The sequence below is a fragment of the Urocitellus parryii genome, chromosome 12, assembly GCF_045843805.1.
Source record: "Urocitellus parryii isolate mUroPar1 chromosome 12, mUroPar1.hap1, whole genome shotgun sequence".
NCBI lineage: Eukaryota > Metazoa > Chordata > Mammalia > Rodentia > Sciuridae > Urocitellus > Urocitellus parryii.
The window spans coordinates 88,496,890-88,521,454 of record NC_135542.1 but is presented as its reverse complement, the minus strand read 5'-3'; the positions used below and the strand labels follow the sequence as shown (position 1 = coordinate 88,521,454).

General features: G+C 40.6%; 1 protein-coding gene across 3 annotated transcripts in view; it reads right to left on the bottom strand.

Annotated features, from left to right (window-relative positions):
* The window catches only part of Anxa4 (annexin A4), a 64,097-nt gene that overhangs the window by 26,073 nt on the left and 13,459 nt on the right, over positions 1–24,565 (bottom strand). For 2 of the 3 annotated variants that reach the window (XM_077791916.1, XM_077791914.1), the window contains exon 2: positions 3,434–3,488. In XM_077791916.1, coding sequence (XP_077648042.1) covers positions 3,434–3,436 — 3 coding nt within the window. In that variant the 5' untranslated portion in view covers positions 3,437–3,488. Of the gene's footprint in view, positions 1–3,433; positions 3,489–20,894; positions 21,054–24,565 lie in introns of those variants that run through there. The other variant, XM_077791915.1, reaches the window with a different exon arrangement.

Here is a 24,565-nt window from a genome sequence, read left to right as displayed (position 1 = left end):
ATTGCTGAGAGACTATTATGGGATTAAAATTAATATCTAACAAGATAAATTGATAGAGGGACTTGCAAGGGCAGTTTAATTTATCTATTTGCATTCTAAGTGATTCTTCTCCCCCCACCCCCGAAAACTAAGGCAAAAAAATTATTCTTTGTTAGTCCTTTAAGTACCTGTATTAATTAAATTCGAGGGGCACAATGTACCATTAACCTTCAGGCAAGTTGGATTTTCATCCATCCCAGGAAGGCTTATTGTAATAGTAGGCAAAGGAAACAGAGAGCATGTAGAAAAGAATGATAGAAGTGAATAGCTAGAAATAGGTGCTATGCCAGCCAGGAGCAGTGGTTCACGTATGCAATGCCAGCTACTTGAGAGGCTAAGGCAGGAGAATTGCAAGTTCAAGCTCAGCCTCAACAACTTAGTGAGATCTTGTTTCAAAAAAATAAAAAGGCTGGGGATGGAGCTCAGTGTTAGAGTGCCCTTGGGTTCAATCTCCAGTACTGGGGTTGGGGGACTGGCAGGAAGAAGTAGATGCTATACCATAATCAATGAAGTATTATTGTTATTATATTAATAAGAAAAACAATAAACATCAGAAAGATTCTAGTACAATACAGTGTTATACTAATGAGCAATAAAAAGGAAAGGTGGAAGAAACGACAACTCATACAGATACATGGATGAGTTACAAAAAATATAATGCTCAGAGAAAAGTCAGACACAAGAGTCACATGCATTAATTCCACTTGTGGGATGTGCTAGAAAAGACAAACCTCCTCTATGGAGATGACAGTCAAAACAGTAGTTGTGTTTATGGGATGGAGTGCAGAGCAGAGAGGGGACTGACCTGGGAGGGCATGGAGGAGCTTCTTGGAGGGATAAAAGGTACTGTCTTGATGGAGGAGTGGGCTGCCTGGGTAGTGAATCTGGTCAAAACTCTCCAGCAACCTTAAAGTCTATGCATCTCACTAAAAGCAACTTACAACTCATAAAAATCATTTAAAATACTTGAATACAATGGCTTTTAAAATGTATGGTCAGGGCTGGGGATGTGGCTCAAGTGGTAGTGCGCTCGTCTAGCATGCGTGAGGCACTGGGTTTGATTCTCAGAACCACATAAATGTAAAATAAAGATATTGTGTCCATATAAAAACTAAAAAAAAAAAATTAAAAAAATGTATGGTCAGCCAGCCAGGAGCAGTGAGACACACCTGGAATTCAGGAGGCTGAAGCAGGAGGATGGCAAGTTCGAGGCCAGCCTGGACAACTTAGCAAGACCTTGTCTCAAATTAAAAATTGAAAAGGCTGGGCATTAGCTCAGTTGGTAGAGCACCCCTGGGTTCAATAGCCAGTACTGCAAAAAATCAAAATAAAAAGCTCCAAAATACATATGGTCATTGTAGAGAATCAGAAAATTCAAAACAAACTAAAGAATTAAGAAAACTAAACAAACACCCATAGTTTACAGTAAATAATTTTAGTCTAGTATTAGAGTAAACAATTTTAATATGCTATAAAATGTAATATAAATAAATGCTAACATAGATATTAGAGAAAACATAAGATTGGAGTGAATACATAACTTTTTTTTTTTAAAGAGACAGTGAGAGAGAGAGAGAGAGAGAGAGAATTTTTTAACATTTATTTTTTAGTTTTTGGCAGACACAACATCTTTTTTTTTTTTTTTTTTGTATGTGGTGTTGAGGATTGAACCCGGGCCGTACGCATGCCAGGCGAGTGCGCTACTGCTTGAGCCACATCCCCAGCCCGAATACATAACTTTTGTATCCTAGTTCATTTATCATTTTATTTTGAACATTTTCTTATACTAAGTGGGAAAAAACCCCAGAATTAAAAAATGTTATTTACCCTCTTGTTGCTACTATTTAAAAATCATTTTTGCAGGGTTGGGGCTGCAGCTCAATTGTAGAGCGCTTGTATCACACATGTGAGGCACTGGGTTTGAGCCTCAGCACCACATAAAAATAAATCAATAAAGAAAGATATTGTGTCCATCTACAACTAAAAAATTTTAAAAATAATTTTACATGAGAGTAAGGTCTAAAGTAAAATGATATTAAATAGTGGGGAATTTCAACACTGTAGCTGTATCATGTGATTTTCTTTTCTTTTAAAAATGACCTTACTCTGTCCAGTGAAATGATAGTCATGATGGAAAGACAGGTTTTAAAGAAAAGAGGGAAACAATTGAGGTGATTCTCTAGAGCACACCAAAAAATCATTGGATTACAGTCTTCATGTAGAGGAAAGCTGTGAGCTTGCTGAAGATAGGAATAGTATCCACTAATGTTGAGTCCCCAGATCCTAGTACTACACCCAGAACACAGAAAGGACACCATAAACATTCTGAGTAATTGTTCTTGTGTCCAAAGAGAATCAAGCAACAAGAAGTGGATTTTAAATTAAAGCGTAAGAGATCTGGAGTAAACATGAATAAGCCTTTGAGTGTCAGGGATCATGAAGAAAATTCTGGAATGTCAAATGCAAAAAACATTTTTTAAGAGTATATTCCGAGGCTGGGGTTGTGGCTCAGTGGTGGAGTGCTTGCCCAGCATGTGTGAGGCACTGGGTTCAACCCTCAGCACCACATAAAAATAAATAAACAAAATGAAGGCATCGTGTCCATCTACATTATTATTATATTATTGTTATTATATTCCCATGTGTTCAGGATAGTTTACATATCCATCTTCCTAAAAGAAGTCATCCAGAGCTGTCAGGATCTTTAGTTGTTCTCCAGGTATAAGTTGCTTCTTCTAATATTTCTTCCCAGAAGACCAGGGATCGAAATCTCCTGCCTATTCAGAAACCTACTTTGGATGGGAGAAGAACAGATGGCCAACCTTAGGTACAGCCATGTTTGTAGCCAAAAGGCTCTCCTTCCATATCAGCACTGAACTTCACAGAACTCTCAAAGGGATCCAATTTCATGCCTGTCCCACAGATCAGATAACCAAGGAGCCTGATCCTAATTGAAAGCAGGAGGCAGACGACCAGCACACATTGCTAAGAAGCACCCCTTGGGATTAGCCTGACCCGATGGGGCCACATCAAAATGGTCACAGTAGTCATCTCTTACTTTTCCTTTTTCTTTTGCCTAAATTGATCATGCAATGGGCTTCTGCAGAGAGAAAACTCTAACTCATGTCTATGTTCTCATTTCTATATTCAAAAGAATTCAAAGGATTCTGTTTGAATTAATTTTCAGGGTCAAGTTACTCACTACCCCTGAAAAAAATTAAAATGGTATTCAAAAAATGAAAAAAAAAAAAAAGAAAGGAACTGTCTTTTCATGCCCTCCTACTTCCTCTTTGTTGAGCAAACAACACTTTGCTTAAATCAACAGTCCCTTGAATACACATCCTGTACCTGACTGTACCTGGCACTAAGTAGGGTGAGACACTCCACAACTTACCATTGCCACGGTTCTATGCCAAGATCAGAGTCCAGTCACGCGAGTAGAAGTTCCTCTGGGAAAAAAAAAAAAAAAGGAAGGTGAGATCACTGTGATGAGGAAAGTGGCCTTAAAAATCATTACAGTCAGGATACCTTGTGGTTTGACAAAGGCCAAGAGGAAAGGACATACAAATTCATCAAAAAAAAAACAGCTAATGATTAACCAAAGATACAAGGACCAGGCTAATCGTTAAAGAGGAACTGATATCAGAGTCACGTTTATTGTACCAACAAAATACTCTTCTGTTTATAGAGATGCACATGACAGAAACAACCCAAGCTGTTTTGATAGGGTAAAGTATCATGACTAGTCCTCAAGCCAGAAATGGATTCTGAACTGTATTCTATGGTAGATCAGAAGATGATCAGATGGATTATCTCTCTTCTCCGTAGAGACAATCCATCTGTACCAGGAAAAAAAAAAAAAAAAAAGTATAGCACTTCAGCCTACAGTGTAGTGTGTGTGTGTGTGTGTGTGTGTGTGTGTGTGTGTGTGTGTGTGCAGGCCAGCCAGCCAGCCAGCCAGCCAACATTAGAATCTGTTTTTTCACAGCGGCTATTTTTACTGCCACCATCTCAGGATTAAAGATGCTGCTTCCCTTTCTTGCCGCCTCACACATTCAGCTTTGTCCTCAGTTTCCAGCATCCCCTTCATCATCAAGGAGACTTGAGTCATCCTACATTTCTGTTAGTCGTTTAGAATGTAAGAAACGTCTTTGCTGTGGGCTCACTCCTTTGTGGGGTTCTCATGACATATGGGCAGGCCCTGGAGGGGTAGGCCGACTGCCTTCTGTTCCTGTAAGTCACGTGGACAAAGCACTTTTTTTCCTGAGCATTTAATTAGACCCTCAACATTCAAAGAATCATCTTAGAACCAGAAGTTTGGGCATCCTGGGAGTTTATTAAAAATGGAGAGCCTCAGGCCTCCACCCAAGACCTACTTCCCGAATCTTCATTTTAACAAGATTCTCCACATGTTTGTTTGCACAGTGGGTTGAAAAAATAAATAATAATAATTGGCCTGGTCCACCTAACCAAGCAGCGTTTTTCAATGATAACTAAGACCCTCCTAACTCACTGATTAATTCTTCTGCCATGTTTGGTCCTGATTACTTAAACCATCCTCCAGCTTTCCTCAGGCCCAGTGTCTCGCTTCCTGGCCTCCCCACCACTTACTGCATACTGACCTCACATTCTAAAGGTGTCCAGTTCCTTCCTACAGGGAAAGCCATCTGGTTCTGATGAACCTCCTGAGCAAAGAGCTGAGCCGGAAAAGAGCAGTAGATTCTGTGACAATGAGGAGACGAGGCTGCAGGAGCAGAGGGCTCCTTACAGAGTAGGCCCAGGGACAGGTTGGCAAAGCAGGGGAATTGATTGGTAAGGGCCTTGAATGCCCAAAGGAGGGGGGTGGGCTTGGTATGGGAAAGACAGTGATAAGTTGTTATTTTCTGAGAAAGGCTATGATAAAAGAAACACTTTATCAGGGTATATAACACAAGTGAGAGAGACTGGAATGAGGGGCGAGAGGTCAGGAAGGCTTGACAGATGACTATAGGAACAGCCAGGGAGAGGGTAAGACCTGGATCAGGTGTGTCACCTGTAATAGGATATACATGAGATGCTTAGAGGTGAGACCTTATTAGATATAGTGACTCAGGAACTACATAATGCCACATTGCTCGCGACTAAAACACTCAGGGGTCACTCCAGGGGAACTGGGCTGCGCCAAATAAGCACACAAGAGACAGAGATACCTTTCTCTTTGGGTTCCTGTGATGGCTCCTCTGACCTTAAGGGTCCACAGAAAGAGAGAGCAAGGGCACGCTGAACCCTTTTATTGAGGAGAACCATTCAAATGAGGCAAGGGGTCAGGTTTCAGGGGGTTGAGTCTAGCTTCATGATGTCTGCTGTCAGCAGGTTGACTGACATTTAGGAAGGCCACACCCAAAGGCAGAGAAAGAGAAGGGGACACACAAAGGGCGTTTCCATGGAACATTCTATCCTAAACAGGGTAAGGGGTAATATCTCAAAAAGAACAGGTGAGCGTAGCTCAATCCCTGGGGATGTAGGAAGGCATGCCCACGAATGAAGACACATTTGGTTGCATTATTTCTGATCTCAAGATCGGGGCTACCATCTTTAGCTACTTAAGAGTGGCCAGATCACTGGAAGTGACTGACAGAGCCTCAACCAATCAGGAGAGGAAAAACACTGGTCATATGATGTGGCAATCTCCCACAATATAAATTTATTCTTTAAATCACCAAATATTCATAGACCATCTCTATGTTCCAGGCACAGCTTCAGTCAATAGAAATAATGCAGTGGATACATCAAATAACCTGCTTTCAGGGAGCTTACCAGAAGAGGGAGAGAAAAACAAACAAATGAACACGTAAGATAATGTCAGACACTAGGAAAAATAAAAACATAACATAAGGATAATGGTATAGAGCAGGGAGCAGTAAAGCACAATCATTCATGGGTCAAATCCTGCTTTTGTAACCTACAAGCTAATGATGATTTTCACATTATCAAATAGTTGACCAAAAAAGAAGAATATTTCATGATATGTGAAATCTTCATGAAATTCAAACTTCAGTGCTATTAAGTTTGTTCTAAAGCTGCTCCCAATGCATCCTAAGTTTGGCTTTCAAGTTTATCCACACAGTGAATTGTAACCTAACTTAAAGAGCAAACAGACGGTAACCTACTCTTATAACAGGTAGCTGAGTCTTAGCCAATCATGGGTGACTAACTGTCAACAATTCAACCCATCTTCAAACAAGAGGAGGACTAAAAACCATTAGGGCTGTCTCTGTATCTCAGATTGGTGTTTTTTTTTTTTTTCCTTGTTACCAGGGATTGAAATCCAGGGGTACTTAACCCCTGAGCCATATCCCCATCCCTTTTTATTTTTTATTTTGACATAGGGCCTCACTTAGTTGCTTAGGGCCTTGCTAGTTGCTGATGCTGGCTTTGAACTTTCAGTCCTCCTGCCTCAGCCTCTCAAGCCACAGGGATTACAGGTGTGCATCCCTGCACCTGGCCTCATTTTGTTTTCTGCAAATCACTTTCTTTTCTCTGTCTATAAATAAAACATGCCCATGTTATAGAGTGAGCATGCTGAACCATTTTGGATCTAGGCTAACCTGATTCTGGAATCACAAAAAAAGCCAATTAAGATCTGCAAAACCAGATTTATTATAATTTAATCTTTTAATAGTTTCTATAAAGAAACTTATTGCCTTATAACCATAGCCATTTACTTATATATTGTCTATAGCCACTTTTATGCTACAAGAGTAGTTGTAACAGAGATCACCATAGGGTTCACAAAGATGAAAATATTTACTATGATATGGAGGATCAGGAGATAAGTTACCAGCCAGGAGCCAGCCAGGATGGGGATCTGGAAGGTGTCTTTGAAGAGGTAATATCTGGGCTGAATTAAATCCTACATGAGGGGAATAACCATTCAACTCCTGAAAGTGATCATTTTTATGCAGAATGAGCAAAGTGCAAAGGCTGTGAGGCAGAAAAAGCTTATTGTGTTTGAGGGAGGAACAAAAGTCTCCTGAACAAGTGCAAGAGTGGCATGAGATAAAGATGGAGTAGGGTTACGTGATATTGTGACTTATAATAAGAAATATATATTTGGTCTTCATCTTGTTGCCCACCCAGAATTCCAAAAACTCTTGGAATTTCCTAAATGGTAAAAGAAACATCTATGTTATTCAGAACAAGCCCCTCTCAACCTCTCCTGAGTTTGTGTGAGGAGGTGACTTTTGGAGAAGTCCTAGATGACTACAGCATGGGGAACTGGTTGCCAGGAGAACTAACTATGTGATTTGAGGGCTGCAACTTCCACAGGAGAAAGGATCTGAAGATTGATTTAAATCACAAACGGTCAATGATTTAATCCACCATAAGAAAGCATCCACCAAAGCTCCATGCCCCCTCAGAGCTTGTTCTGCCTGCTCTGAGTTGTACCCTTTTATAGAAACCTGATAACCTGGGAGGGAAACTGTTTTCCTGAGTTTTGAGAGCCATTTCAGCAAACAATTGAACAGAATGAGTGCAGGGATTGTGGGAACCTCTGATTTATGGCTAGTTGGTCAGAAGCAAAACCTGGACTTGGGATTGGCATCAGAGGTAGGGACAGTCCCATAGGACTAAGTCCTCATCTGTAATTCCAGGTAGTATCAGAATTGAGTTAAATTGTAGGATGCCCAGTTGGTATGCACTGGGAATTGGATACTTGCAGAATTGCTTGATGTGGGAACCTCCCACATACATCTGATTGCTGGAGCTCAGATCACAGTATCCCAAAGTATGGTGCTTTGGCATGTTGAGTTCTTTGAACCAAAGCAGACTGGAAGGTCTTGGAAGCAGTCTCAAAACCAAGAACTTTGACCTTGTTCTGCTTTCCTGTCTCTCAACCCTCTTTGACTCTCCCAAAGGCAATTCCAGAAACTAGAATTCCTTTTCTTCAAGGTGGATCATAGAAACTAGAACTCCTGCCCCAAAGCAAATCATAAGGCTCAAAAACATTACTCTAGCCTTCCCCCATCTTCCTGTGTAGGAAATGGCCATAAAGAAATTCTCTGACCTATTCTGAAAGTAGATCATAAGATACTCATTCCACAGTTGCTCTGCCTCCAAAAGAAAGGAATGAATCTGAACAGACAGGTCTTGCTGGATTTCCACATTCAGTCGATTACCATTAGATCATTTTCTCCTGTCCAATCACATTTCTCCATGGCTGTCCAAGCTTCATTAAACCTAAGCATAGATACAGACTTTTCCTTGCGTCTTGGGGGGTATTCATTCTGAAGGCTCCTGCATCATGTAGAACCTTGATTAAATAAATTTTTTAATGCCTTTCCCTTGTTAACCTGTCTTTTTTGTTATAGGAGTGTTAACTATGAACTTTAAGATGTATGAGGAAAGGCACCACACCTTTCCACCCATGCAGTGTCAGAAATAAAGTATTGAGAGCACAGTTGTGCTTCAGTTCCCAAAGGGAATTCATTGCAGGACCCAGATACCAAAATCCCTAGATACTACATTCCATTAGGTAAAAAGGTGTAGTATTTTGCATACAACCTATACATATTCTCCCATATATATTTTAAGTCATTTGTAGATTACTTGTGATATCTAACATAATATAAATATTATATAAATGTTGTTACACTGTATTGAATAAGGAATAATGATAAGAAAAAGTCTATAACACATTCAAGATAGATGCAAGGATTTTTTTTTTCCAAAAATTTTCTATGTTCAGTTAGCTGAATTCATGAATGCAGAACCAGTGAAAAGGTGTTTTTCTCTACCTAGCTGGTGTCAGAAATGAGACTTGCTAACATGGCTGCCCACAAAAACATGATTTGGGAAGAGAAAGGATGACAATCTTCCATTCCTGAGTGGCCTCATGGACCAGTTGGCTCACTGAATGCATAAGGAATTGCAAACCAACAAGAAAACATGAAATGGAAATCTCCTGATTATCATTATCTGTAAGAACTAAAAGGAAATAAGAAGAGAGCTCTAAGTTGGCCCTGGGTGCCAGACCAAGCTCAAATTTCAGTGAGTCTGAGCTCTGATCACTAACTTCAGAGACAACCCTTCAGGAAAAATTATACAGAGACTATAGAAAGTACTGCTAAGAACTCTGGTCACATGGGAGGAAGGCCAGACGGAGACACTGCTAGAACCAGGGAGAAGAGTGTGCAGGAACTGTTTCCTTTTGTAGATGGGTATCATCAGTTTCTCCAGGAGCCCTCACTAAAATGACTCAAGCCAGTAACTAATTTACGGGTAGAATCTTTGGTTTTGAATGCTGCAGAAGAGAGGAATGTGTCTGGGTTGCTGCAAGACCCACAGCTCACTAGGGAATTGAGTTAAAGTGCAGGACACCCGGTTGGCACCCACAGAGAGATGGAGAACTCAGGTGGATGTACGTGACCCCCCAACACACACACACACACACACACACACACACACACACACACACACACATACACCCCAGATACTCCTGAGGGAACACTAGAGTGGTGAACTGAATGAAAGCCAATGTGAGGTCTGATTACTCTGAAAAAGGAGACTGTGCCACTCCCTATATAAATGCCAAGTGAAGCGCTGCAGAGGAGGCATATGGTCCTTATAAAAGCTGTGTGGGCCTGGCTTTATGATAAGGAGGATTTCACCTGCCGAGTACACCAATGACCCGGATTGTGGCAAATGCTGTGATTAATTAACAAGAGAATGAAAAAAAAAAAAAAAAGACACAGAGCTCAGAGACTGCTTTTAGATGTTTGGGAAATCTTAAATGATTACTAAAAAAAATAAGGTGAATGAGCTGGTTGAGGTGGCACACACCTGTAATCCCAGCACCTCAGGAGGCTGAGGAGGGAGGATCACAGTTCAAGGCCAGGCTGGGTAACTTGGTCAGTTGGTCTGAAGATAAAAATAATAAAAGGCAGAGGGTGTAGCTCAGTGATAGAGCACCCCTGGGTTCAATTTCCCAATACCACACACACAAAAAAACCCTGATAAGGTGAATGAGACAAATAACGACAGAAGCCAAACAGAAAAAAAAAAAAACCAGTCAGGAGCAGAGAGAGGTCTTTGAGACTTTTATAGTCCTGAGCCACAGGTTTGTGTAGAGGCACTGCTCTATATCATGTGAATGGACACCCATCTCCCTCTTTAAGTTTAACAGTATAATTAATTTATTCCTTCCTTCCTTCCTTCCTTTCTTCCTTTCTTTCTTTTTTTTTTTTTTCTGGTATTGGGGATGGAGCCCAGAGGTACTTAACCACTGAGCCACATCCCCAGCCCTTTTTGTATTTTATTTAGAGACAGGGTCTCACTGAGTTGCCTAAGGCCTCACTAAGTTGCTGAGTCTGGCTTTGAACTCACAAACCTCCTGCCTCAGCCTCTGGAGCCACTGGGATTATAGGGCTTGCGCCACCCCCACTAGGCTTTCAGTATAATTTCTGCGTGAGTTGAATTGAGTTGCTGCTGACTGGCTGAAAAACTCTGGCAGCTACAGCTTTTAGGAACCAGCGCCCTGCTTGTGCTTCAAGCTTTGGAATAAATGACAAGTGAAGAGGCAGGGAAGAGGTCCCACCCGCAAAAGCAACCTTTAATATGAACATTCCTACTCCTTTTTACTCCACTAAGAAGTGGAAAGCTGGCTTGAGCAAAGCCTGCTGGAAATACTGAGGGTCATTATTGAATGAGCTAGAAATATTCTACCAAAGGGAAAAGCCTGTATCATACTTGAACACCAGGTGCTTTTAGCCAGACAGTTTATTTTGAAATGTGGACAGCACACAGCTTAAGTCTATTTATAAAGAGGCAGCTGTTGTGTATTTATTTAAGTCCTACTAGCACCAAAGGAGATTCTAACTAGCTTATAGAATGAATGAAGAAAGTGGTACTCCTTGGTTCTTTCATTACACATCAGATAACACAAGTTAGTCCACCCAACTGCTTTCTAGTCGTGTCAGGCTCCTAGTAAGGCACAATGACTTTGGCAAGGGAAGAGGAGCAGAGAGGGAAGGAAAGAACTACACTCCCCAGTACAAGGTCTTCTTGCTACATAAAACGATCTGCCCTGAAGGATGAAAGGTCCTGCTTCCAGAAGGTTCACCTACAAAAGCCCTCCAGCATTTCCTACCTGCCCTGTAGTGTCAAGCTCTTTGCAGATCCTTTGCAAGAAGCTCAGCTACCTCAGCTTCCTGGATTCCTTTCTTCTTTCTCTCTGAGGGCCTTCCTACAATTCCATAAACTGAACCATATGACCAGGTTCACAATGACTCAAGACTTTGGGTTGGGATTTTTAAAAGCTTTGATTTCATAGAGAGGCAAAATCATGAGCAACCATGCCTCAGTTTTATATCTGTAAAATGCAAACACTCTCTCATTTCAGGAGTGATTCAAATGACCCTAAACACATCAGGACACTCCAAGATGGAAGCCCGAAGGTGACACATTTTAGTAGAGATGTCTTTAAAAACCCAAATTATACAGTATGTGGGGGACCACAACTTCTTCTTTTCGGTACTGGGGATTAAACCAGGAGCATTTAACCACTGAGCCACATCTCCGGCCCTTTTTATATTTTACTTAGAGACAGGGTCACACAGAGTTGCTTAGGGCCTTGCTAAGTTGCTGAGCATGGCTTTGAACTGGTGATCCTCCTGCCTCAGCCTGCCGAGCTGCTAGGATTACAGGTGTGCGCCACCACTACCAGCCCTGGGACTGCAACTTCTTAATGAGGGAATTCTACCACTAGGTTTTGGGATAGGGAAGTTTTCAAGACATAATTTAAGAACAATGGAAAACAAGCTGGGAAATAAACATCTGAGACCTATGCCAATAGCAGTTATATACAGAAAAAAAGTTGTAAATAAATTCAGCCTATTTCAGGCAAGGTTACATAAAGTCAGAAATAATTCACAATGGATTCATAAATAAAAATCAGGTATGTTGATAAAACATGTGTATTGTTTTCAGAGTGATGTACAGGATAATTGTGCACTGTCCCATAAATCACCCTGTTGTACCACACTGTCATTGTAGGGCACCACTGCAACAAGCCAGGTGTGCTGACTCAAATCCAAAGTTTCTTACATCCTTTTGGCAAATTGCGGGTATGTGGGAGAAAGGACCTCTGATTTCAAGCACTATTTGGCAGACCATATGTAGAGGCAGCAATATGGGGCTTCCCCCCATCTGAAGGAGAATTTGGAAACAGGCAAAGTAGATTTTTCCCTGAGCATTAGAATAGTAAAATCAGCAAATACCCATCAAAACAAAGATATGCAAACTCATCTCAGTGAGAAAGAAAATCTCCTGGGATGAAGCAGGTTTGCCGAAAAGGCATTAGCATATTTAAAGAAGAACTGTGTCCACCAGCAATACAAGCGCCACTCAAAACCATCATAGAGGGGCTAGGGCTGTAGCTCAGTGATAGAGCGCTTGCCTCACAGGTGTGAGGGCCTGGGTTTGATCCTCAGCACCACATGAAAATAAGTAATAAAGATATTGTGTCCACCTACTATCTATCTATCTATCTATCTATCCACACACCATCATAGAAACTTACTCTGAAATATTCATCCAAGTCCTGCCCTATAGGAAAAGGGGAATCCAGCAGTACAGGGGCCAGATATGTCCCTACTGTGATTTTATTCATTAATATTCTGTTCTGATTCCATGGTTGCCAAGTAACCTTTGGACTAAGGTTTGGCTTCCTCTATAAACCTGGAGCAAGAGGATTTTTGTCTAAGTAACAATCTTTTTTTTTTTTTTTTTTTTTGGTATTGGTGATCAAACCCAGTATCTCTGGGCTACATCCCCAGCCCTTCCTTTATATTTTTTATTTTGAGACAAGTTCTTGCTAAATTGCTGAGGCTGACCTCGAACTTGCCATGTTCCTGCCTCAGCCTCCTGACTTGATAGGATTACAGGTGTGCACCACTACACCTGGAAATACACAAATCAGCTGTGTGTATGTGTGTGTCTGTGTGTCTGTGTGTGTCTGTGTGTGTGTGCCTGTTCCTGAGGGCTGAACCCCTTCCTGGTGAGCTGATAAACACAATTTCTCTATGTCTACTGGATGTTGCACTGTAGTGAATTCATCCAGGACAAATACCATCCTTGAGGCTCCAACTTAAACTTGGTGGCCTCCCACCACCTCCCAGGACAAGCAACCCAAGCCTTCATCATGAAGGGATTTGCTGTCCATGGCACATTCATACTCTGGCACAGGCTCACTTCCCTGGAAGAGCACATGCGAGTGAGTCACTCACCATTTCTCTTTGGTACAGTTTCATTTTACATCCCACAAGGAGGACAAATTTAAACTTCTGCTCTGTGGATTTGTGGAGGGTGTGACTGGGCCCCACCCAAGCACTAAAGACTTTCAAAACTGCCTATGAAGTACGGCAACTCTTTATCTTTTTTCTTTTTTCTTGGAACTTAGATCCTTCTAAAGTTTAAGAGGTTTTGTTACAGGGAGGGGGTTTGAGTCCCAGGACACAAACATTTTCAAAATTTTATTCACCAGGCATCATGTGAAAGCTAAATAATGCAAAACTGGAAACCTGTATTAAATAAAATATATGTAAGACCATTGTTTTGAATTGAGCTCCTGTACTAGGTTCCAACTGACCAAATCAAAATGGAGTCACTCAGGGCTGGGGCAGGGTAGAGCGCTTGCCTAGCATGTGTAAGGCACTGAGTTCGATTCTCAGCACCACATATAAATAAATAAAATACAAGTCCATCAACGACTAAAAAAGTATTTTTTAAAAATGGAGTCACTCATTCTAAGTGCCATGCAATCAAACTGAAACTTAAAAAACAAACAAACAAACAAAAAACCAGGAAAATCTCCAAACAGGACACTTTAAAAATAAATAAACAAACAGAAAACAACATAACAACAATAACAACAAACAATGGAGATTCACAATAACTGATTGGAGAAAAGGGCCACTGGCTGTGACTCTGCATAAGGAAGTCATCTCTGCTCTAACGATTACAAGGAAAGTAACTGAAGTAACTGATCTGCTTTTTTATTTTTTATTTTATTTTTTTGTATTATGCTGTTCCCTGTGCCTGCTTGAGCTATCATAAAAGCCAACTGTCCGGTCATCCTCAATGGAGCTCCCTCTGTTTTATAGACAGGATACTGCCTGATTCATGAATCAATTAAAAAAAAAAGCCAGTTCAATTTTTTAATTTCTTGAAACAATTTTTTGGGGCGTACCAGGGATTGAACTCAGGGCACTCGACCACTGGGCCACATCCCCAGCCCTATTTTTTATTTTAGAGATAGGGTCTCACTGAGTTGCTTGGCACCTCACTTTTCCTGAGGCTGGCTTTGAACTCATGATCCTCCTGCCTCAGTCTCCCAAGCCGCTGGGATTACAGGCACTACCATGGCCAGCTTGAAATTTCATTTTTAACACCAGCCTGTTAAACAAACCTAGGTAAGAATCTACTCCAACTCAGCAGGTGTCAATCTTTGCCCAAATTTGGTACTTATTTTCAACATTGTGTTGAAACACAATAACAATTTCAATTTATAAGTTCAAAAACGTGTACTTCCCATATAATTTAAAACATCTCCATTCCACTCCTGCAATCTTTCCACATCAGGCCAAAATCTTAAAGTTTCAACTCTTTCCCAATAATTCCTTTATCTAAAAGGCAGGGCAAAGAGGCAAGGAACATAACGTTAAATACTTTTCTATGTTATCTTTAACAATCTACCCAGTAACCTCTGGAGTCTGGTTATTATTTCCATTTTGTAAGCTAAAAGTGAGGCATTAGAAAGGTTTTGTAATGTGCTGAGGTCATATGGTTAGCACATTGCTGTGCTGGGACAAAACACTCAGTTTGTCCATTGTGAAAGCCAGCTGAATGATACAACAAAAACTGGCTGTGGTTTAGTTCTACATTGTTTTAAGAGGTATGTTTAAATATCTAAGTTTTATAAAAATAAAAAAAGATTCAATGTAGCCTAAATGAGAACTGTTTGGATCCTGCATGTTCTGTTTAATCCTTGCCTTGTTAAATATCTTGTCTCATTTTCCCAGGCACAGTTTCAAGTAGGACAGAAAATAAGAGCCTCTTATAATAAACTTTATAAACATGCAGCTGATCTCCTTTGTGTCTCTGGGTGCTGTATTCAGCTTGCATCATCTAGTGCTTCAGGTTGTCTTTGGTCATTATTTTTCCTTTTATTTGGTTATCTGAGTAACTCCTAGCACCACATATAGACTAGGGACCTTTGGAATTTGATTGGATGGATTTTTTTTTTTTTTTGGTAACGTTTGAAAAACTGTTCTCTCTCAATTACAGGCAAATTGGATTCCTCCTGTCTTAGGCCACTGACCATAGAAATAAGAAGTTGATGTACAGGAAACAGTGATTATTGCTCACCTCATGGGACTGATAGAATAGTTTCACTGTTGTCTCATATTAATTCATTCATTCATACAACCAGTATTATCTGAATGCCTGCTCCACGCCAGGTACTGTTCTAGGTGTTACAAGGCACACTTTAATTTCCACCTCTATTCTCTTTATTACAAATTATTATCCCCTGTGTTTAAGAACAGCCCGACATTGCTGGGTGTGGTGGCACACGCCTGTAATCGCAACGGCTCAGGAGGCTGAGGCATGAGGATCAAAAGTTCAAGACCAGCCTCAGCAATTTAGTGAGGCCCTAAGCAACTTAGCAAGACGCTGTCTTAAAATAAAAAGGACTGGGGATGTGGCTTCATGGTAAAATGCTGCTGGGTTCAATCCCTAGTTAAAAAAAAAAAAAAAATTAAAACAAAAATCCTGGAGACCATTGACAAAGACTTGGTTACACTTCTTCCCCATTGTGAGGACTCTCCCTGCAACCTTTCTCTCTGGTCACCTTCCCAGCTTCTTGTCATCATCTGTCTCTCTGGTCATGGGGTTTACTCCTCCATAAGTAGCTTCGCCACTGCTCAGTGGCTCTCAGCAGCAGGAAAGCTGGCCTTAACATTCCTTGTTCTGTCCTCTGGAGCTAAAGAGACTTTATTTGTATTGAATGTTCAGGTGTTTTATCAATACTATGTCATTTTTGCCCTCTCATTATCCAGTGAACCCAAAAGGATAATTTACATTTTAGAGGAGTTACACCTGGGGTTCCAGGCCATTCAAATAATAGATGATAAGAAAAGGTGTTTTCACAGGTCTGACTCTATAGACCTTTATATTGTATCCACATCAAATACAGGTGTGTGTACTTATACATATAATTAAGTATAAGCTAGGCACAGTGGTGCAAGCCTGTAATCCCAGTGGCTCTGGAGGTGAAGGCAGGAGGATCGTGAGTTCAAAGCCAGCCTCAGCAACTTAGGGAGGCCCTAAGCAACTTGGTGAGACCCTGTCTGTAAATAAAATATAAAAATGCGTTGAGAATGTGACTCAGTGGTTAAGCGCCCCTGGGTTTAATCCCCAGTACCAAAAAAAAAAAAAAGTATTAAGGCAGATGACAGTTTTAGAAGCTTTTCAAATAATAATGGAATGAAAACTTTAAATTGTCATGTTTCTTGCTGAGCTAGATGTTTTTTTTGTTCTTCATACCCTTAATATGGTACATGAGAAACACAAAACAACAATTATAAAAACACTCTTTTCCCAGATTCACCTTTTGACAGGGTCTCCCAGCCTTTCTGGTAGAGAACAACTTGACCCAGCTCTGTGGTAATGTCCCTTCGAGCAGACACATGGTCAGAGTCATGCCATCTCCAGCTGAGAGGGCAGAAGCCTTCCAACCAGGCACATTCTGTGCCCTGCTTTAGAACAGAACAGGGCCCAGCATCCTGGGAATGCAGGTGGGGAGGTCATGACTCATCTGACCACAATATAGACATGCATCCTGCCCTTGGGTTCCTCTGAATTCAGTGTCAGAGGAGGTTAGACATAATGGCTCCGTTTGGTTATGTCTATCTGAGTGCAGCAATATTAAGCCTATCTAGTCTATAACAATAAGGAGAGAAAGGAAGGCCAGAACTAACTCTTTCAGCTTTTGTGATGAATGGAAAACACTATGGACTTTCATTCAAAGCTTAACATGAGGTTGGCACAGCTCTGACATGTTTTTTTTCCAAGACCTCCATGGCAGCTACTCATGCTAGTAGGGGTTGTGCCCCCAAACTTAAACACAGCTCTTTTTTTGCTCACTCAGAGTTGATTTTCCCCTGCTTCAGATCATACTGTTAAGCAAGCCACAGCTGAGAGAGCAATTCCAAGGATGAAATGTGAGCACCCAAAGAAAGCAGAAGTGGAAATGGGGGAGGGCGTGTGGATATTTGTTCCCAGAAAGAGTACATTTCCTCCATGGTGGTTGGATTTGTCAGGGTAAAGAAGACTTTGGAGAGTGCCCAGCCCACACCTTCATTCTGTAGGTAAGAAACATTTCTGTCTACAGATAAGTGATGGGTCCCTCTTCTGGGTAATATGCAGGGTCAAAATGTGTTGGGTTCTCATCTGACCCAACGTCTGAAAGATGCTGACATCATTGACGGTACAGGTACACCCCAGGACCGGAGAATCCATGCCATCCTGCCAAGGAGAATCGGCAAAGGTCCAGACCTAAAAAATGGCACAAGCAATTTCTCAGCTTAGTTAATAATGGTCATTCAGAGGAGCAGAACCTTCTTCTACAAGGACCACACCATTCTCCCTCCATAAAAAAGTACCTGGAGCCCTGGGACAGAACCCTTTGGATTTACAATCCTTGTAGTCACACTTTCTAACTATGTGATTTGAACCAAGGCAAAGTCTCTTGTGCCTTACTCCTTGCTTATGTGGAATTTATGACAATAGTTCCTTTATAATGTTGTTACAAAGATTAATCACATAAAGTACATGAGATCACAAACACATATTTACTCAATAAATTCTAGCTACTCTTTTTGTATTACTATTTGCTCCAGGACAACCTGGACCCAGTGTACGAGAACAGGCTCCAATGTGCCATGAGACTGAAAAAAGACAGACAGATCCAGGATCGCACAGAGCGCAATGGAGGACTTACTGATTAAATGTGACAGCAAGATAAGGTGATTCTCATGATTTGGGTCAAAAAGACAGGGCCTTATAAAGTGGCTAGGACAAAAGGATCTTCACCCAAGCAAGAAGAGACCTAATTTCTCTCAAGCTAATATCAAAGAGTCAGGCCTGTTCTTGGCATTAGGGTCCAGATGTCCATCTCCACAGAATACTGAAATGGTTTGTGTCTATTTGGGATAAGCTGGGAAACTATGCAGGGAAAATCATCAGGATTACTCAGGGGCAATCATGGCAGTTAGGACTCAAGATGGCTGCAGTCACGTCAGGGCTAAATCCATACACTATTCTGTCCAAGTAACCTTGGTCCACTACATCTACATATTCTAGATTATCTGTTTAGTGAGCTCTTGACAGTTAAATAGGTACAGGGTTTCAGTTTTATATGATGAAAAAAGTTCTATGGTTGGTGATGGCTACAACACAATGTCATGTACCTAATGCCACTGCACTGTACACTTTAACAAGTTAATAGGGCTGGGGATGTGGCTCAAGCGGTAGCGCGCTCGCCTGGCATGCGTGCGGCCCGGGTTCGATCCTCAGCACCACATGCCAACAAAGATGTTGTGTCCACCGAGAACTAAAATAAATAAATAAATAAATTCTCTCTCTCTCTCTCTCTCTCTCCCTCTCCTCTCTCTTTAAAAAAAAAAAAAAAAAAAAAAAAAAAAACAAGTTAAGATACTAAATATTATCTTGTGTGTATTTTACTATAATCAAAAAATATCTTACATGTGAGCTCCTAAAAACAAAACAAAACAAAACAAACAAACAAACAAAAAACACCTCTAACCTCTTAGGATCTGTGCATTTTGTGGTATGCATATTTTACCTCAATCAAGATTACTTCTATACATATATACAACCTGAGGTCAAGGTCTCAGCCTTGTGAGCTTATGATCACCTCTCACAGGAAGCATCTACGGTTACCCTTTCTCTTACAATGTTTTCCAGAGAAATTAAAATCTACTCCGTGTTTCTTGACAAAATCCTGATTATCCTTGGAGGCAAGGCAAAATCCAACTGAGTGAAATCCAAAAATCCACGGCTTTTGCACAGCATCGTGGTTAAAATCACGTCTCTTCAGGTTTAACAATTATCTAAAGAGAAAATCTGACAAGCATGTTAGGTTCTGCCACAGGGTTACATCATACTTCCTGGTTGTTATCAGAATTATTTTAAAATCAAAACCTCACAAGAAAACATGCAAAGTCACTCAATTCCATTTTCCTCCTTCAGACACATCATAAGTCTTAAAGATAAAGCAAGCGTCCCTCATCAGAATAAAAGTAAGAACCCAGATTCTAGTACATGGCCTTTCTCTTACAATGTTTTCCAGAGAAATTAAAATCTAATCCGTGTTTCTTGACGAAATCCTGACTATGCAGGAACGGAACAGGACAAGTTGGCTCTAAATAAGATCAAGGGTTGTGAAGAAAAGGGAAACTTGTACATTGTTGGTGGGAATATTAGAACAGCCATTATGGAAAACAGTACGGAACTTCCTCACAAATCTAAAAACAGGGCTGAGGGTGTAGCCCAGTGGTAGAGCACTTGCCTAGCATGTCTGATTGAGGCCTTCAATCCTGGGACCATCACTACCACGACCACCACAAAAAAGGAAAAAAAAAAAAACAAACTAAAAGCAAAATTACTGTATGATCTAACAGCCTTACTTCTGGATACTTACAAAGGTTTGAAATCAGTATGTTGAAGAGATATCTGCATCTCCAAGTTCATTGCGGCACTATTCACAGTAGCCAAGTTATGAAATCAACCTAAATGTATAGACAAAGAAACTGTGGTATACATACAATGGAATACTTTTTAGGTATTTTTTGGTACTGCGAATTGAACCCAGTGGTGTTTTACCACTGTTGCACATCCCCAACCCTTTTTATTTTTTACTTTTTAGACAAGGTTTTTCTAAGTAGTTGAAGGCCTCACTAAGTTGCTGAGGCTGACCTGGAATTTGTGATCTTCCTGCCTCAGGTTTCTGAGTTGCTGGCATTACAGGTGTGTATGGCTGCACCCCTCAATTTAGCTTTAAAATTTTTTTGTCATTTACAATAATATGAGTTGAAGCAGAGAACATTATGCCAAGTTAAATAAGGCAAGGACAGAAAGACAGAACCTCTTACATGTGGAATCGAAAACACTCTAACCCCCAAAGCAGAGGTTACCATGAGAGGTCTGGGGTTGTAGCTCAGTAGTAGAACACTTGCCTAGCACGTGTAAGGCACTGGGTTTGATCCTCAGCATAAAAAATATATAAATAAAATCAAGTTATTCTGTCCATCTACAAAGATAGATAGATAGATAGATAGACAGACAGACAGACAGAGAGACAGATAGATAGATAGATAGAGGTTACCATTAGAGGTTGGGAGGGTAGGGGGAATAGAAAGACCATGGCCAAAGGGTACAAAAGCCCTAATTACACCAGAGGAATCTGGGAGTTTGACTTGTTTACCCTATAATGTGGTTAATATGGTAAATAATAAAGTATTATGCATTTCAAATTCATAAAGAGTAAATTTCAAATGTTCTCGCCACCAAAAAATAGTATTTGAGGTTATCGATATGTTAATATGATTTAATTTTTCTGGATTTTATTCATAAGTCATACTATCACTTTGTACCCCACAGATATACACAACTATTCTTCTTTGCATTCACAATTTGAAAAATAAAGATTTAAAAAGTAAATTACAGTGGGGAAGGGATTGGTGGTGCCTCAGTCATGTGGCCAGGCTTCCAGTCATCTTGCTAGGTTTTCTTACCTGTAGGTGGGAATACACATGTGCGCAGCCCAGTCCTTTCTTTCTGGCTGTATAGGCACCCCACCACCACATCTGTTTTAATAGCAGCTTAGTTTTCCTTCCCAGATTTACATAGGAAGCCAGCAGAGGGTAAACACTTCTCTCTCCAATGTCTGGCTTTATTCTGAGGCCTCTGTGTCCTGCCAATGATCCCCTCCCAGCTCTGCGGGCAGCTAGCTCCTCCTCCCCCTGGACAAGCCACACCCTCACTGGGCCAGGGCTGGGTTCCCTCCCCAAATCTTTCCAGAATCCAAGCTGACTTTGGCAGAAGAACACAAAAACAGAACTGTTAAATTTCTTCCATAGTGGATTTCTGATTCACACAGGAAATTTGCTATTTTCTGATGAAGTTCCTATCAATTTCTTTTTGAAAGCCTTGTGAAGGCACAGAGAGAAGGAAGACTTTCATGACAAAACTCAGAATTCTGACTAGAACTGATGTGAGATCATGTCTGAAGCTGGGAGGAATTGAAAATAACTTAAGGCAGATGATGCTGGATAACGTGTGTGTGTGTGTGTAAGATAGTTTTCTTTTAAAATATTTATTTTTTAGCTGTAGTTGGACACAATATCTCTATTTATTTACTTACATGTGGTGCTGAGGATCGAACCCAGGGCCTCACATGTGCTAGGCGGGTGCTCTACCGCTGAGCCACAACCCCAGCCCTATAAGATAGTTTTCTCCCAGCTCTGTCAAATATGGGGATCTATCTAGAAAACTCTACCCCACCTCACCCTACTGCCTCTGAGGTGAAAAGTTATGACATAGGCCAATTACTGGTGCCATTTTCTCCCACACCTGCCAAGGGGTGTTGGTGTGGCAACCATGATGGCAGAAGAGATGCAGGGAGATGTGTTCAGTGAGAAAAACCCTAGGAGAAATGCATGCTGGGAGGTATATTTTATACACTGTGTGTACACTTTATGCGTGTGTTGGTATTTTTTTTTTCCTCAGACAACCAATCATTAACAGAGGAAAAAAAGAAAACCCAGTAGAAACTGGGAATCAGACCAGTACTGTACAAACAATCCCTTTCCTGCCATAAAGCTGAGGCCAACACCAAAAGGTACCCAGGGCAGGCCTCGGGTGTTTTGTTCACCTGTTGTTTTTTGTTGTTGTTGTTTTTGTTTTGGCACTGGGGATTGAACTCAGGGTCACTCAACCACTGAGCCACATACCCAGTCCTCTTTTGTATTTTATTTAGAGATGGGGTCTCACTGAGTTGCTTAGTGCCCTCACACTTGCTGAGGCTGGCTTTGAACCCACAATCTTCCTGCCTCAGCCTCCCAAGCTGCTGGGATTACAGGCGTGCGCCACCATGCCTGGCTGTTCACCTGTCTTTTTGATAAGCAGCCTCCATACCTGCATTGACAACACAGTGGCCACAAGTCACCTGTGGTTACTGAGCAACTGATACGTGGTTAGAGCAATGGAGAAACCACATTTTAAATTTTATATCATTCTAATTAATTAAATTTTAAAATTGATGTAACATGTTTTCCCATTACACAGAACTTCATTGCTTCCATAGGGCGACATTTCATTTTAACCCTTGCCTGGGCAGTGTACCCAGCAGGCATATGGCTGGTAACCACTAATCTATTTGGTGCCAGCATCTTTCTTTGCTTTGGATGTTTTCCTAGGCACTGATGTGATATTTTAAATGTATTTATTTGAATATGATTTGCAGGCAGCATAAGTTACACTGGTAACTATGTAAATTGTCATAATTCCATTTTCTTTTTTCTTACTACTTTAATAAGTATAATATAATTAAGTTCTTTTCTAGTTTAAAAAATAAGTGCAGACATTACAATTTTTTAAATGAAGACTTGTTTCCTTCTTCAATAATTATGACAGCTAATGCTGACCAAAAACCCATCACAGTCAGATCCTGTCTTTAATAACTCACATGCATGGTTATTATCTCTTTAAATCTCACAAAAAAAAAGTTTATTTATCTTCTTAGTGTCTTCATTTCCCCATTTTTCTAAAAGGAAGGAAGGAAAGAGGGAAGAAAGGAAGGGAGGCAGGCAGATAAAACATGGCCTCATGACAGGGCAAAAGGATCAAAACCTCAGAATATTTAAAGGACAAGCCTATTCTGAAAAAAAAAAACAATTTAATCATTCAGGAAAAAAAAACCCTCAGAATACTATTGGGCACCCTCAATGTTTGACAGAATAACTTTAACAATAACAATAACAAAACATTCTTTTGCCATTCATATGTTCATGTAAGTTTTCATTGATCATTCAAGTACCAAGGACTATGGAGACATTTAGCCCAAATCTGTTCATGGGAGCAGATGGGAGGCATATCTGGGAGAGGATGAGTTTTAAAGGATGGGTAACTGCTACCTGGACACAGAAGAAAACTAATTCATTCCAAGCAGAACAAATAGCTGAACCAAGTATCTGCTTATGTGTGTGTTTGGTGGTAGGCAGAAACCAGTCACAACTAAGCAGTTTTAATTTATCCTAGGCAATTGGGCACCTTTAGGAAATTTGGGGTTAGGCTGAAGAGTGACAGTACTAAGAACAGTAAGAGGTTTTAAATTATTGCCACCTTGGCACAGGTTAAGAATATGCTGGCTTTGGTAAGAAGTAATAAGGGCCTGAACAAGAACAGTAATAAGGATGGAAATGAAAGGACAGATTTGAGAAATGTTAAAGAGAGCAGACAGAACTGTGTCCCAGTTTTGTTAGTGAAGGTAGAGAGTCAAGCATGGAACCTACTTCTTGTTTGGACAACTGGGTATTGGCATCCCATCCATTCGTTCTTGGATATGTTGAGTTCCAGCTAACTATACAACATCGGAGTGGATCTCCAGTGGGACTCCAGAGTTGAGAAGAGGGCTAAGGGTGTAGGTCAGTGGTAGAGCATATGCAAGGCCCTGGGTTCAGTCCCCAACATCAAAAACAAATAAATTTTTTTAAAAAAACCCTTAATAAATTTAGGCAATAGATTTAACTAGACATTTCTCAAAAAAAGACAAGTACACAAAAATTGTGCAGCATCATGAACCATCAGGGAAACGCAAATCAAAACCTTGCTCCAACAAGAATAGCTATTATCAAAAAGATTAAAGATGAGAAGTGCTGGTGAGGGTGTGGAGAATCAGGATAGTGGGAATGTAAATTAGTACAGCCATTATGGAAAAACAGTACGGAGGTTCCTCAAAAAATTAAAATAGAACTACCATGTGACTCAGTAATCCTCCCACAGCGTATAGGTCCAAAGGAAATGAAATCCATACGTCAAAGAGACGTCTGCATGCCCATGTTCACTACAACAGTATGCACAATAGCCCAAAATGGACACAATCCGAGGGTCTATCAACTGATGAATGGATACAGAAAATATAGAACATGCACACAATGGAATTCTATCATGAAAAAGACTGAAATTCTGTCATTTGAGGCAATATAGATGGAACCGGAGACCATTATGTTAAGCAAAGTAACTCAGGCACAGAAAGACAAGTACCATATGATCTCACTCACATGTGGAAACTAAAAAAGTCAATGTCATGGAAGTCTAGAGTAGAATGGTGGTTACCTGAGCCTTGGGGGAGTAGTATGGGGAAAAGTTGATCAATGAGTACTAAATTACAATTAGAAAACAGTAA